The following is a 13,013-nucleotide window of genomic DNA, read 5'->3' as shown; positions in this document are numbered from 1 at the left end:
AAACACAAACTGATCACAGTCCTCATGTGAAGTGGGTTTTTTAAAAAAAAAAAAGATTTTGTTTGAATTCCTATCCCACAGCACATCCTTAGTTTCAGGTGATCTGTTCAATAAATAGGAGGCGCTTTTGAGCATGGAAGTCTAATTAAGCCATGATTATTCAAAACCCTCCTTCCTCCCCCCCCCCCCCCCACCATACCATAAGTTGAAATGCTTATCTTCCCAGAAAACCCTACAGTGATAATTACCTGCTATGTGAAACAGCATCTCCATTTGCTAACCTTTCATTTCTAATGGATTTAAAATCAGTAACAACGTGGGAAGAAACCAACATATATATTTATATATTAGTTGAGAGCAGGTTTGGGGGCCAAAATTACGGATTTTTATATTGCATTGTCAAAGGCTGTCACAGGGTTGCTGTGAGTTTTCCGGGCTGTTTGGCCATGTTCCAGAAGCATTCTCTCCTGATGTTTCACCCACAATGGCAGGCGTCCTCAGAAGTTGTGAGGTTTAATGTATTGTGTCCAAGGCTTTCATAGCCAGAATCACTGGGTTGTTGTGAGTTTTCCAGGCTGTATGGCCATGTTCCAGTAGCATTCTCTCCTGACATTTCACCCACATCTATAGCAGGCATCATCAGAGGAAAACTCACAACAACCCAGTGATACTGGCCAGATAATCTGGAACATGGCCAGATAATCTGGGATAAATAAAAAACCTGGGATCAGATCCTGGGATATAGGGCCTGTCAGGAAGGGCCCACAGTGATAATATCAGGATTGAACTTTGGGGCAGAAGTCTATTCCTTCTGCTCAGTTGAGTGACCAAGAAAGCCCGAGGAGCAAAAGAGGTAAATGGTGCTGCTGTACTTCTATGCAGAAGAAGCCTTCTGGCTCACCTTTAGTCCTCCCTTGAATTCAAGATAGCACATACATAGCTGTCTTCATCATAGTTGAGATACAATGAGAGATTTCATCTCCTTCCTTCTCTCTACTTTGTGGTAGAACAGATCTCTAGCCACAAACACACTCCATATAACCACTTACATTGTCTCTGAGATTTTTTTTCCTGTCCTTTTGAGAGCCGACTCATTTGCCTTCCTTTTGATTAAGTTCAAAGCCTTCATCCTTTCATTTGCTTCAACTGTCTGTTAGTTCTTACCCTCTGTTCTTTAATCAGCTACCCACTCATAAAAGGATATTTTCCTCTTACTTCATGACTTCTCAAATGGCACTCTTAAAGACACAGACTTTCTTCACGAAACATTAGTATTCAATCTTATCTATACCACTTTCAAATGGTATATTTAACTTCATTAAAATATTTATATTCTGCGCTACATACAAGGATTTTTGTGTATTCCTCTATGGCGAAGGATTGAACTGGATAGCTCTTGTGATCTCTTCCAACTCTATGATTCTACAATCTGAAGGCCACGTGCAATAAAATAAATTTAACAAAATGAAACAATTCAAAATTTAACTCAATACCAAAATTAATTACAGTATAAAAATGCATAAAACGATGCAACAATTGCACACTGTTAAACTATGTACATTTGCAAATTGGATAGCACAGGCATGGGCAAACTTGTGCCCTCCAGTTGTTCTGGACTTCAACTCCCACAATTCTTAACAGCCAATAGGAGTTGCCATCCAAAACATCTGGAGGGCCCAAGTTTGCCCATGCCTGGGATAGCATCATTAGATCTCCCAAATTTTGTTTTAATTTGGGGCTGAAATGTAACAAATTATGATGTCAGTCAGGCCACAAAGAGGAAGGCATACCATAATTAGGGATACTTAGTGTTTTGTTCCCACTGGCTCCCTATCAAAGTCTTCAGTTCTCAGTCACTCCAGTGGCTGCCAATTAGTTTCTGGGCAAAGTACAAAGTGTTGGTTTTGACCTTTAAAACCCTAAATGGTTTCAGTCCAGGTTATCTACAGGACCGCCCCAAACACTTAGGTCCTCTGGGGGGTTGCTATTCCAAGCCTGCCAGAACCCAACTGGCCACCATCACCCAGAGGACCTTTTAATCAGCTGCCCCACGACTGTGGAATGACCTGCCTGAAGCGATCTGATAGGTAGATCAGCTGTCAGAATTTAAGATGCAATTGAAGACCCTTCTCTTCCAGCAGACCTATGCAGTCAATTTTAAATTATGAATTTTAATCTGCATTTCATCAGTGTATGTTAACTATATGTATCTTTGTTGTATATGTTTTCATGGTGTTTTATCTCATTTTAATGATATAGTACCCCACCTCAAGCTGCAGCTACTCCTTCAAGTATCAAGGTCCAAAAAAAAGGAAGGAAGCTAAATTAACAGGCCAGTGATTTGGATCACTGATGGATCATTTAAAAATATGATGATGGATTACCACTACATATTTTACTTATATTACATTTGAATTAACTAAGAATTTGTAAGTAACATGAAGTAACATACAAGAAACTTGTATTATCCTTACTATTTTCAGACATTTTTGAATAGTTCTTCCTGCTTTGATTGCCCATTTTCCACTCAAGAAGTATTAAAACAGTTTTGTTTATTTTTTAATGCCTCTATGTTAAGATCTTAACACTTGATGGTGGGGAGATGAATGGTCTGGTATAAATTTATTTATTTACTATATTTATATCTCACCCTTCTTACCCCAAAGGGGACTCAGAGTAGCTCACATGTAGGCATCTTCATGCTCTTTGGTATGCAGGTTCGTCTATGTTTTGGGTGCTCATTTGTGGTTGCACCTTTAACTTGCCTGTCAACAGATGGCAACTCCACAAATATCAGGGGATTTTCTTAAGCAGGGAATACTCACAGGTGGTTTTGCCAGTTCCTTCCTCTGAAATATAGCCTCCAGCACCTGATATTTTTTGGGGGGTCTCCTATTAAAGGACCAACCAGAGCTGACCCTACAGAACCAGGCAGGATTATGGTACCTCAAATCAGGCAGCAGAACTTTATTATTCCATATTGTCAAACTTTTAGGCACTATAATTATTTTGTCTTCTAAACGGTTTTGAAAAGATTTTAACATTTCATCTGTACCCCTTGAATTCTTAAACAGCTTTTAACTAATCCCTTCATTTTTAAGACATTTCCCATCTTGATGCTGATTTTTTTGGACTCTGAACCAATTTCCACAGAAATATACATTGAATATTCTAGCCTTGCAATCGCTTTTTCTTCAGCAGCTTGACAGCTCTTATATATTGCAGTAGCAGGAAGAGCTAGCAAAAATACTTTTCCTAAAGCTCAGGTAAAGTTTCCTTGAAAAGCAAAGTTGTGCTCCCGCATGACTGAATAGGAGGCATGGAAAGTAATTGTGGCCTTGTCACTATTTGAAACTTTAGAAGGACCTATTTAAAAAACAAGGCTGTGCAGAATTCTGGTACCATACATATCTGTGGTTTAAAAAACAAAACAAAACAAAACAAAACAAATAGATGTACCAATAATGGATGGAAAATAATGTAGGCACATGAATAACACCATATCACAAGTATCATAAAGTGTCCATATATCGCATACAGCTGCATCCATAACAATAAGGCTCCAGTTGTGCTTACAGCATACCCCAAAAATTGAAGAAATTATGATTTGCTGAATAAATTATAATACTGTGGAAAGATGAATTGATTCATCTGAGGGAGCCACGGCTTTGAGCAGGACTGTTAGTAATGCACACTTAGAGGTCTTTTATTCATAAGGTGGAAGCAATGACAATAGTAACAATAATAGGAAAATCAGACATCTATGCAATAGTGGTGCTATGTCAGCCGCTAGCTTTTCTTTCGGCTTTGAGCTAGCTGCATCATCACATCTGGAGCTAGTTAAACTTATTCTCCCCAATAGCATTTTGACCATCTTCCGACCTGGGAGTCCCATCTTCCGATGGTATATCAACATATCTCTGGTTGTACTGATCCATTTAGTTTTGATGGCAAGAATGCTGGGGTGGGTTGCCATTACCTTCCCCAGGGATTGTTGTATTTAGTCTGACTTCTCTTCCATGACCTTCCTGACTTGGGTGCCCCTACATGGTTTTGCTCATGGCATCATCAAGGTGCTCAAGCTCCAGCACAATGACAAGGCAACGATCCTTTGCTGGAGCTATGTTGATAAGTGATTGAAATGCAACCAATAAGATTGTGTAGAAACAATTTAATACTAAGCTCTAACTGAAAGCAGTGGAAAACAGCCAGAAATAGCAAGTTTATGTGTATTAAGATATGTAAATGATAATAATTTGTACATAACATCAAAACTAACTGATTGATTGAATAAGGTAGATAGGCATGTACACGTCAAAAATATTGGTACCTGATTATATCTGATTTGCCATGGTTTGCTTTTCTATTATGTACCATAATCAAAATAAACAGTTTTAACAAAAAAAAAAAGATTGTGTAGAAACATCTCCAAGAACTTTTCTCAACTTTTTAAAAGTAGGGAGTACTTTGGGAAATTGGAGAAAGGCTGTACTATTTTACCCATTCTTTCTAGTACATAGAGACATCAACAGAACCAATCTAACAAACATCCCTTATGCTGGGTCTTATTGAGGATAGAGTAAACTGACGAGGCATGCCTTATATCTGAGAAGGATGTGAAGTAAGGATCTTCACATGAAGGTCCATCACACAACTGAGATTCTTGGGAAGAATTTGATTGCCCTGCCAGACTTGAAGGGTGTTCTTCACAAATATTCTACTGTGCAAGTTCAATAATAAGCAGCTTGTTTGCCTATTTGTTTCTTCTGGGCTGGGTGAAAGAAGCAAAACTGCACGATGCCTGCAGTCCCTAATGGATCAGTTTCCATTTGTGGCATCTTTAACATGAAAAGTTGAGCTAAATAGCCATTCTTATCTCAGCTGCTTCAACCTTGCAAGGAACTTCTTGAAGGCACAAAGTTGGAAAAACACCGGACTCATCAATTCAGCTTTCAACGAAATCGGCACTGTATCTTTATTTACAAAATATGTACACTACATTTTTTGTCATATCCGTTCACATCTCAGCACACTGCATGAAGTACATTGCAACCTTCTTTTCCAGTCTGCACAGGAAACTCCAAAAGTGGCACTTTATTTATTTATTTATTTATTTATTTATTTATGGCATTTATATGCCACCCTTCTCATCCCAAAGGGGACTCAGAGCAGCTTACAAGATATATATACATACAATATATTATATTATTATTATTATATTTTGCTAGGATTTCCAGCACTTTATTCCCAGCCCTCGGCCTTACAGGTTATATTGCACAAGCCTGCCCTGCCCTATTAATCTCAAATCTGCACATGCCCACTTTTTTGGCTATTGGTTGTTTGCTGCTTGGTTATGTTTTATGATGTTTTAGATTTTATTGGGATTATTGTCTGAATACAGTGAATTGATATATTTTTAAATATTGGACTTGGTCCCCATATAAGCCACCCCAAGTGCCTTCGGAGAAATGGAGGCAGGATATAAGAATAAAGTAGTTATTATTATTAGAAACACAACAAGATTAGTACACAGCATAGATCACTATGCTGGTTGTTGTTGGATCACACGTCAGGCACTTCCCAAGCGTCTAGGACTTGATGTATCGGCAAATTACGTGTGAAGATCCCAGTAGGGTGGCCTTTTGCAGCTGACAGGTGGTAATTTTGTCAGCGCCGATTGTGTTTAAGTGCAGGCCAAGGTCTTTAGGTACTGCACCCAGTATGCCAATCACCACTGGGACCACCTTTATTTATTTTGTTTATTTAAGTATCAACTATTCACACACTAATAACAGTGTGACAAGGCCCCAACAGTTTATGAATTTGGGAGCTATTTATAGGAATGAAACACTAGTACACATGGGGAAAAAATCTCAATTTCACACCAAACAATTGTTATCTCTTAAATTTCTGTTTAAGGAAGGGATGTTTGAGCAACTACTTGGGAAGACTTTGGAATTGCTAAAGATGAAGATGTTTCAAGTACAATCCCAAACACAGACACTTTGTCTTCAGTTGTGCCTTACTGCAGTAAAAGATGACTGGCAAACACATCAGAACTGGTAGCAACATATTCAAAGGGCAGCTGCAACAGGGAAAATGTTCCTATACGACTGTGCCGATGTCTCCTTCCCTCACCCTGAAGGGATTATGGCTAGACTTATTTTTAACATAGCCCTGTCCACTTGAGAGGCCACATTCATGAAATGTCGGGCATGCTCATCTCTCACGACAATGCACAATTTGCCAAGCCTTTTCCTACTGGGATTCCTAAATGAATATTTGTAACGATTCTCTCTATCACGTGGCCATACTAAAAATAAAAGAACCTGTGCACATATATAACAGTTATCATTTTCCTAGTCCTGTAAAGAGGAAAAATGGCTTTTGCTTCAGGAATTAGAAATTACAAAAACCACACACTCTTCAAATTACTGTTCCTACCCTCTAAGGACAACAGATCAATTGTTTAATCAAAAAGCTCACCAGCTGAGAAGCGTATTGTGGGCTTGAGTATACCACTATCTTTTCCTTACAAGGGTCACTGTAAGGATAAAATTGGTCACTGTACACTACCCTTAGCTTCCCAGAGAAAGCGGAGCACAGAGGAGGGAAGGGACAATAACTATGTGGTACAGCACATACTTTGCAATCCCAAGATCCCAGGCTCAATCTTTGGCACCTCCGGTTAGAAGGATCAGATGGCAGGGTGTGGGAAATGCCTCTGTATGAGAACTAGGTGGACAAATAATCTGATAAGAGTATAATATTACCTCTTATATTCCTATAAAAATAATATGATATCTAATTTTATTTCTGCAGCTAAAAAAGTAAAAGAGGGGCTTTACAAACATTATTCCATCCCTACTTCTTAAGGCAGACATAGCTTTGGTAGGTTTTTAGCCACAGTACATCATTGCCATTGGATAACTCTACAGGTAGCTATTTATTTATTTACCATATTTGTATCCTGCCCTTCTCACCCCGAAGGGACTCAAGGCAGTTTTACACATAGGCAACAATTCAATGCCATGAAAAACAACAGACAATTAAAATAAACAATTAAAACCGCAAATTAAAACATTAAAACATAACATCAACTACTAAAACCAACCACAATCATAATCTGGCCCATTCCAGACTATTTCACATAGTCTGTATCCATTTATTGGACTTCAATTATTATCCGAAGGCTTGGTCCCAAAGCCATGTTTTTATATTCTTTCTGAAGGCCAGGAAGGAGGGAGTTGATCTAATATCACTGGGGAGGGGGTTCCACAGTCAAGGGGCCACCACTGAGAAGGCCCTGTCTCTTGTCCTCACCAGTCGTGCCTGCAATGGGGGTGGGACAGAGAGCTGGGATTCCACAGAAGATCTTAATTTCCACGATGGTTCATAGAGCTATGATTGTGAGACTGTTGGCTAGCATAAGTAACTCAGCACAAGTAGCAGTAGAGCAGTAAAATAAAATGGGTACCAGCATTTCAGTATAAGAGAGATAAGACAGAAATTCATCTCTGTGAATTAAGAAAGCTGCCCTGCTGGTTTCCAAGTGGTTCAAGAGCTAGTAGTAGTGATGGTGGTAGTAGAAGCAATCATAGTATTTGTATTCTTTTTCTCCCCCAAAAGAGATTGAAATCAGTTAACACTAAAATTATATCAATATGCACATTTAAACCTAAAGCATATAAACATTAAAATAGAATTAAATATAAGAATATTAAATATATATAGTTTAAAACAATAAAACAATTTTATTAAAATACATATGATGCAATATCCCTTCGATTGGTCTTAAAACTTTCTTTAAAAATCTGTCTGAAAAGAAAGGTCTTAGTCTGCTGCTGGGAAAACAACAGGGAGGGGGCCACTGTGGCTCCCCTGGGCAGGGAGTTCCAGAGTCTAGTTCAGTAGTTCCAAACCTTTTTTTGACCAGGGACCACTCTGACCAGGAATCACGCCAACATTAGTACCAAAAGGGTTACAAATCCGTTTTTGGTCAACTTTAGATTTGGTTTGGTTTTTTAGGATGCTTATTCAGAAAAATTGCACTGGATAGACCACATCAGCTCTAGTTTCTGATACAGAATATATGCTATCCAGTAGTCACCATCTTATTAAATCATCTTTAATAAGCCTCTGCACTATAAGAGGGTTTTGTGAGACCAGTCACTCTTCTTGCAACAGTGAAGTAATGACGGGGCCATGGACCACATTTAGTTCTTGCAGACTGCTGGTGGTCCACATACTACAGGTTGAGAACCACTGGTCTAGTGGCAGCCACTGAGAAGGCCCTCTCTACATCCCCATTAACCATTTGTGATGGTGGTGGCACCAAAAAATTGGGTTCTCCTGAGGATCTCAGGGTGCTGGCAAGTTCTCATAGCAACTGTTACTGGAAACCAAAAAAGGTTTATCTTCGGGTCCAAGCCAACCCACCTTCCCACTGTGCACTATTCTAAGAAGTTCTCTACTGGTGCAAGAAAGCATTTTATCAATCTAAATCACCAAAAGGGGTCTGACCCATACTTCCTCTTCAAGTGGTCTGATAATAGCTTCTAACTTTCACATTTACTTGCCAGTCATACCCCCTCAATTTAGTAACTACTTGCTAACTGTATTGTTGAATGTTTTCATGGCTGGAATCATTGGATTGTTGTAGATTTTTTAGGCTGTATGGCCATGTTCTAATAGCATTCTCTCCTGACATTTCACCTGCATTTATGGCAGGTCTTCTCATAGGTTGTGAGACCTCACAACCTTTGAGGATACCTGCCATAGATGCAGGCAAAACGTCCGGAGACAATGCTTCTAGAACATGGCCATACAGCCCAAAAAACCTACAACAACCCAGTACTTGCTAACTATCGCAAATTCATGTTCTATCCTTATGTATCTGAAAGAGGAAGACAAAGTTTTGCAATATAATTAATCCCAGTTGTTTTAAGATGAGCAATAAACCCACCTAAAACACATTTACATAGTAATATCAAAGTATAGCCTTCATTTATTCAAATCTTGTTAAATCAGGAAAGAACCCGAACACTGTGTTTTTATATGGGAGCTCATTAATTATGAGTTACAATTATATCCTGCCATTCTTCCACTAAACTCAAGGCACTAGTCCTTCCTAGTCATTCTTCCCAATAATCCTTGAGATAGGTCAGGCCGAGAGAAGGAGAAAAAGAGAGTACTGGTACACAATGACTTTCAGTGGGAGCTGGAACTGAGATCTTCCAATTCCCAGTCTATAATTAACCACCATACCACAATGACCATCCTTATTAAGAGTAATAGATACTTGCCTTTGGCCAGTGACTGCAGAGGAATATCTGACATGTCCACCCGTAAAAGGAGATATTGTTGGGCTTGCATGAGAAGACCAGGAAAATCCTTTTCAATGGAAGCAAACTGCTCAATTTTGTTTTTCACAGAAGCTAGCACCTGCCAAAACAATAGCAGTAATAAATCTTCACACTGTCATTTTAGTTATGTAGTGAATTATCTGTGTACTGTGTCCCTTGCTCTCAAAACTACATTAAGGATAGTTACGGTGCCAACTCTGAACAATGGCATTATTAATGCACCAATTTTAAGGCACTGTTCTGCAGTGCCTTAACACAGAGAAAGTTCAAGGTAAAATATTCACAGATTTCCTGTTTAAAAGGGGGGAGGGGTACCCTCTAATTGCTGCATTTTAATGAGACTTTATTGGATATTTTCTAATAGCTATCCTGGAGATATTAACAGGGTACTGCTCCAAAGAGTTCATTCCGAATTAGGCAAAGAAGACAAATGGAAAAACAACAAACTGAAGATAAAGCAAATTGCATTCACTCGCATCCATCTCTTATTATTTCCTTATTACATTTAGACTGCAAGGATCAGTCTTTTGCTGTTTGACTACATTGGCTGTTACAGTGATGGCACAGTATTAATAATAAACAGTTCCTGTTGCTACCGTATATACTCGAGTATAAGCTGAGTTCTTTTAGCCTTTTTGTAAGACTGAAAAAGGTCCCCTCGACTTATACTGAAGTCAAAATTATTTATTATTTTACTCTGTTGTTGTTGTTGTTACTAGAAACACAACAAGAGTAGTACACAGCAAACAAGATCACTATGCTGGTTGTTGTATTGGATCACACGTCACATGCTTTCCAAGTTACATTTATTATTTTACTCTGTTGTTTTTATTATTATTACATTTACATTATTTTGCTCTATTATTTTATTACATTTATTATTTTACTCCATTTATTATTATTATTATTATTATTATTATTATTATTATAACTTTATTTGTACCCCGCTAGCATCTCCCAAGGGATTCGATGCGGCTTACAACAGGCCGGAGCCCAACACAATACAACAATACAGTACATAGCAAATAAAACAGTTAAAGCAGAAACAATAACAATAGCAATACAACAAGCCATTATTAAAAACTGAGCCAGCCGGAGTAGGGTACAGAATTAAAAGTGCCGAAGTGTCGGAGGGATATAGGATATAGGTGAGGGTGATCTTGGCTCTACTAAGGTGCTTCTGGGCTTTGGTAGTGGGGTTCCTAATCTGAAAAGGCACGTTGGAACAGCCAGGTTTTCAGGTTCTTTCTGAAAATCGCAAAAGTAGGGGCCTGTCTGAGATCTTTCGGGAGGGCATTCCAGAGGCGGGGGGCCACCACAGAGAAGGCCCTGTCTCGCGTTCCCACCAAGCGCGCCTGTGATGCAGGCGGGATCACGAGCAGGGCCTCTCCTGATGACCAGAGTGAGCGTGTGGGTTCGTAGATGGCGATGCGGTCACGCAGGTAGGGTGGTCCCAAACCGTTCAGGGCTTTGTAGGTAAGCACCTGCACCTTAAATTGGGCTCGGAAAATAAACGGCAGCCAGTGGAGCTCCTTAAACAGAGGGGTTGACCTCTCTCTGTAATGGGCCCCCGTTAACATCCTGGCTGCTGCCTGTTGGACCAATTGGAATTTCCAAGCCGTTTTCAAGGGCAGCCCCACATAGAGCGCATTGCAGTAATCCAGTCTAGAGGTGACTAAGGCATGGACCACCCCAGCCAGATCAGTCTTAGCGAGGTACGGGCACAGCTGGCGCACAAATCTCAGTTGTGCAAAAGCCCTCCCGGCCACCTCTATTTTTATGATTACATTTATTATTTTACTCTATTATTACTGTTATTATTACATTTCCATTATTTTACTCTATTTTTGTTATTACATTTACTATTTTGCTATCTTTATTATTATTGGAAGGATATGTAAGCACATTTACATTGAAGAAGGTTAGAATAATTTAATCAGAATTGAACAGTCTTATCTTAAATTACAGTTTTATGTAAATATTCTAAAACATTTAATCTACTGATGCCTCGATTAATGTAATTTTATTGATACCTATTTTTATTTAGAGATTTACCAGTAGCTTCTGCATTTCCCATCCTCGGATTATACTCGAGTCAATACGTTTTCCCAGTTTTTTTGTGGTAAAATTGGGTGGTTCGGCTTATATTTGGGTTGGGTTATACTCGAGTATATATGGTAGTTCCCAACAAAAACAGATCCACTGTAAATTTCTGAATGGTAACTCAACATTTATGTAAACCTCACTGTTTAAAAAGGTTTGTTCTGGTTAGGAGTAAAAATTGGATTTCCTTATTTCATTTGTTCATTACCTCTAAGCTTGTAGGGCCCCCCAAGATTAACAGCTTACAATATTAAACTTAAATAGATAGAAACAAACTGAATTCAGTTTCTTGGCAAACAATATAATATCATACATATTATTTGCAACATTCATAGCAGCCAACCCTTGGCTTTGGGACCAAAGGCCATACAAAAATAATATAATCTTAGCTGCATAGCTGAATCTCAAAAGGGTTAGAAGCAGCCTGTGTTGCCTTGGAACTGAGCTCTACCGCCCACGGGTAAAAGGGGTAAGAGCCCACTATATTTGCAACAATATTTGGAGTTCATCTCATTTAGCTTCAGAAAATAATGAAGTACCTGGTACAAGGATCGCACACTAGGTTGAAATACCATGTTGGTATTAAGCAGAAAGGAGCGGAGAAGAGGTTGTGGGTAACTAGCCAGATGGGTAATGATACCAATGAGCAGCAAATTCACATGCAAAGAGTTTTCCAACATGTTTTCCAGCTTTGAAAGCACCACACTGATAAATGGCCCTGCAGATTTAAAATGCACATATAATTAGTTGTAAAAACACAGGTCTAAACAAAAGAAAGACAACTGTAATATTGGGAGAACAAGCATTAAAATGTTTTTAGTCATCCAGTATATTTATGCCAAAATGGAAGTAGAAAGACAAGAACCAATGGAGGCACCTGCTGCATTACATAATAAAGATATGCTGACCTTTAAAAAATTATTTATTTACCACACTTGTACCCTGTCCTTCTCACCCCGAAGGGGACTCAGGGCGGCCTCACAAAGGCCATATATACATATACATATTGGTAAGTAAACAACTCCATCAAAATCAACCCAATTAAAAATATAGACATTAAAACATCAAAGTCACAAAATCCAGATCATATTCCAGGGCCAATCTGAGTCATCATTCCATTATTTGTAGTTTCTTACTGTGCTGCTTGCTGACCAAAAGCTTAGTACCTAGCCATGCCTTTAGTTTTTTTCCTGAAAGTCAGGAGGGAGAGGGCTGATCTAATTTCATTATTTATTTATTTATTTTATTTAGAACTTTTATATACCGGTCTTCTCAACCTCCGCAGAGGGACTCAGTCCGGTTCACAACAAAAGATTCATACAATAGTTTAAAAACATCACATCTCATAATACACTAACACATTAAAATACAATCATGTAATTACATAAGGCCAAGTCGTCAGAATGAAGTCACATTTCATCGCCATTCATCCATGTGATCAGGAATTATTGACTCACTCATCAAATGCCAAATTCCAGAGCCAAGTTTTTTACCAGTTTTCTAAACATCAGGAGAGAAGTGGCAGTTCTAATCTCCAATGGGAGA

The 13,013-nt window shown here is 38.8% G+C and overlaps 1 protein-coding gene across 2 annotated transcripts in view; it reads right to left on the bottom strand.

Annotated features, from left to right (window-relative positions):
* FHIP1A (FHF complex subunit HOOK interacting protein 1A) overlaps positions 1 to 13,013 on the bottom strand; it is a 122,778-nt gene that overhangs the window by 6,316 nt on the left and 103,449 nt on the right. For both annotated transcript variants that reach the window (XM_060778839.2, XM_060778840.2), the window contains exons 11-12: positions 12,008 to 12,186; positions 9,306 to 9,444 (exon numbers count right to left, since the gene is read on the bottom strand). In XM_060778839.2, the coding sequence (XP_060634822.2) occupies positions 9,306 to 9,444; positions 12,008 to 12,186 (318 nt within the window). The remainder of the gene's footprint in view (positions 1 to 9,305; positions 9,445 to 12,007; positions 12,187 to 13,013) is intronic.

This window comes from Anolis sagrei, chromosome 5 (genome assembly GCF_037176765.1).
Source record: "Anolis sagrei isolate rAnoSag1 chromosome 5, rAnoSag1.mat, whole genome shotgun sequence".
In the NCBI taxonomy this organism is placed as follows: domain Eukaryota; kingdom Metazoa; phylum Chordata; class Lepidosauria; order Squamata; family Dactyloidae; genus Anolis; species Anolis sagrei.
This window is presented reverse-complemented; position numbering and strand designations above follow the sequence as displayed.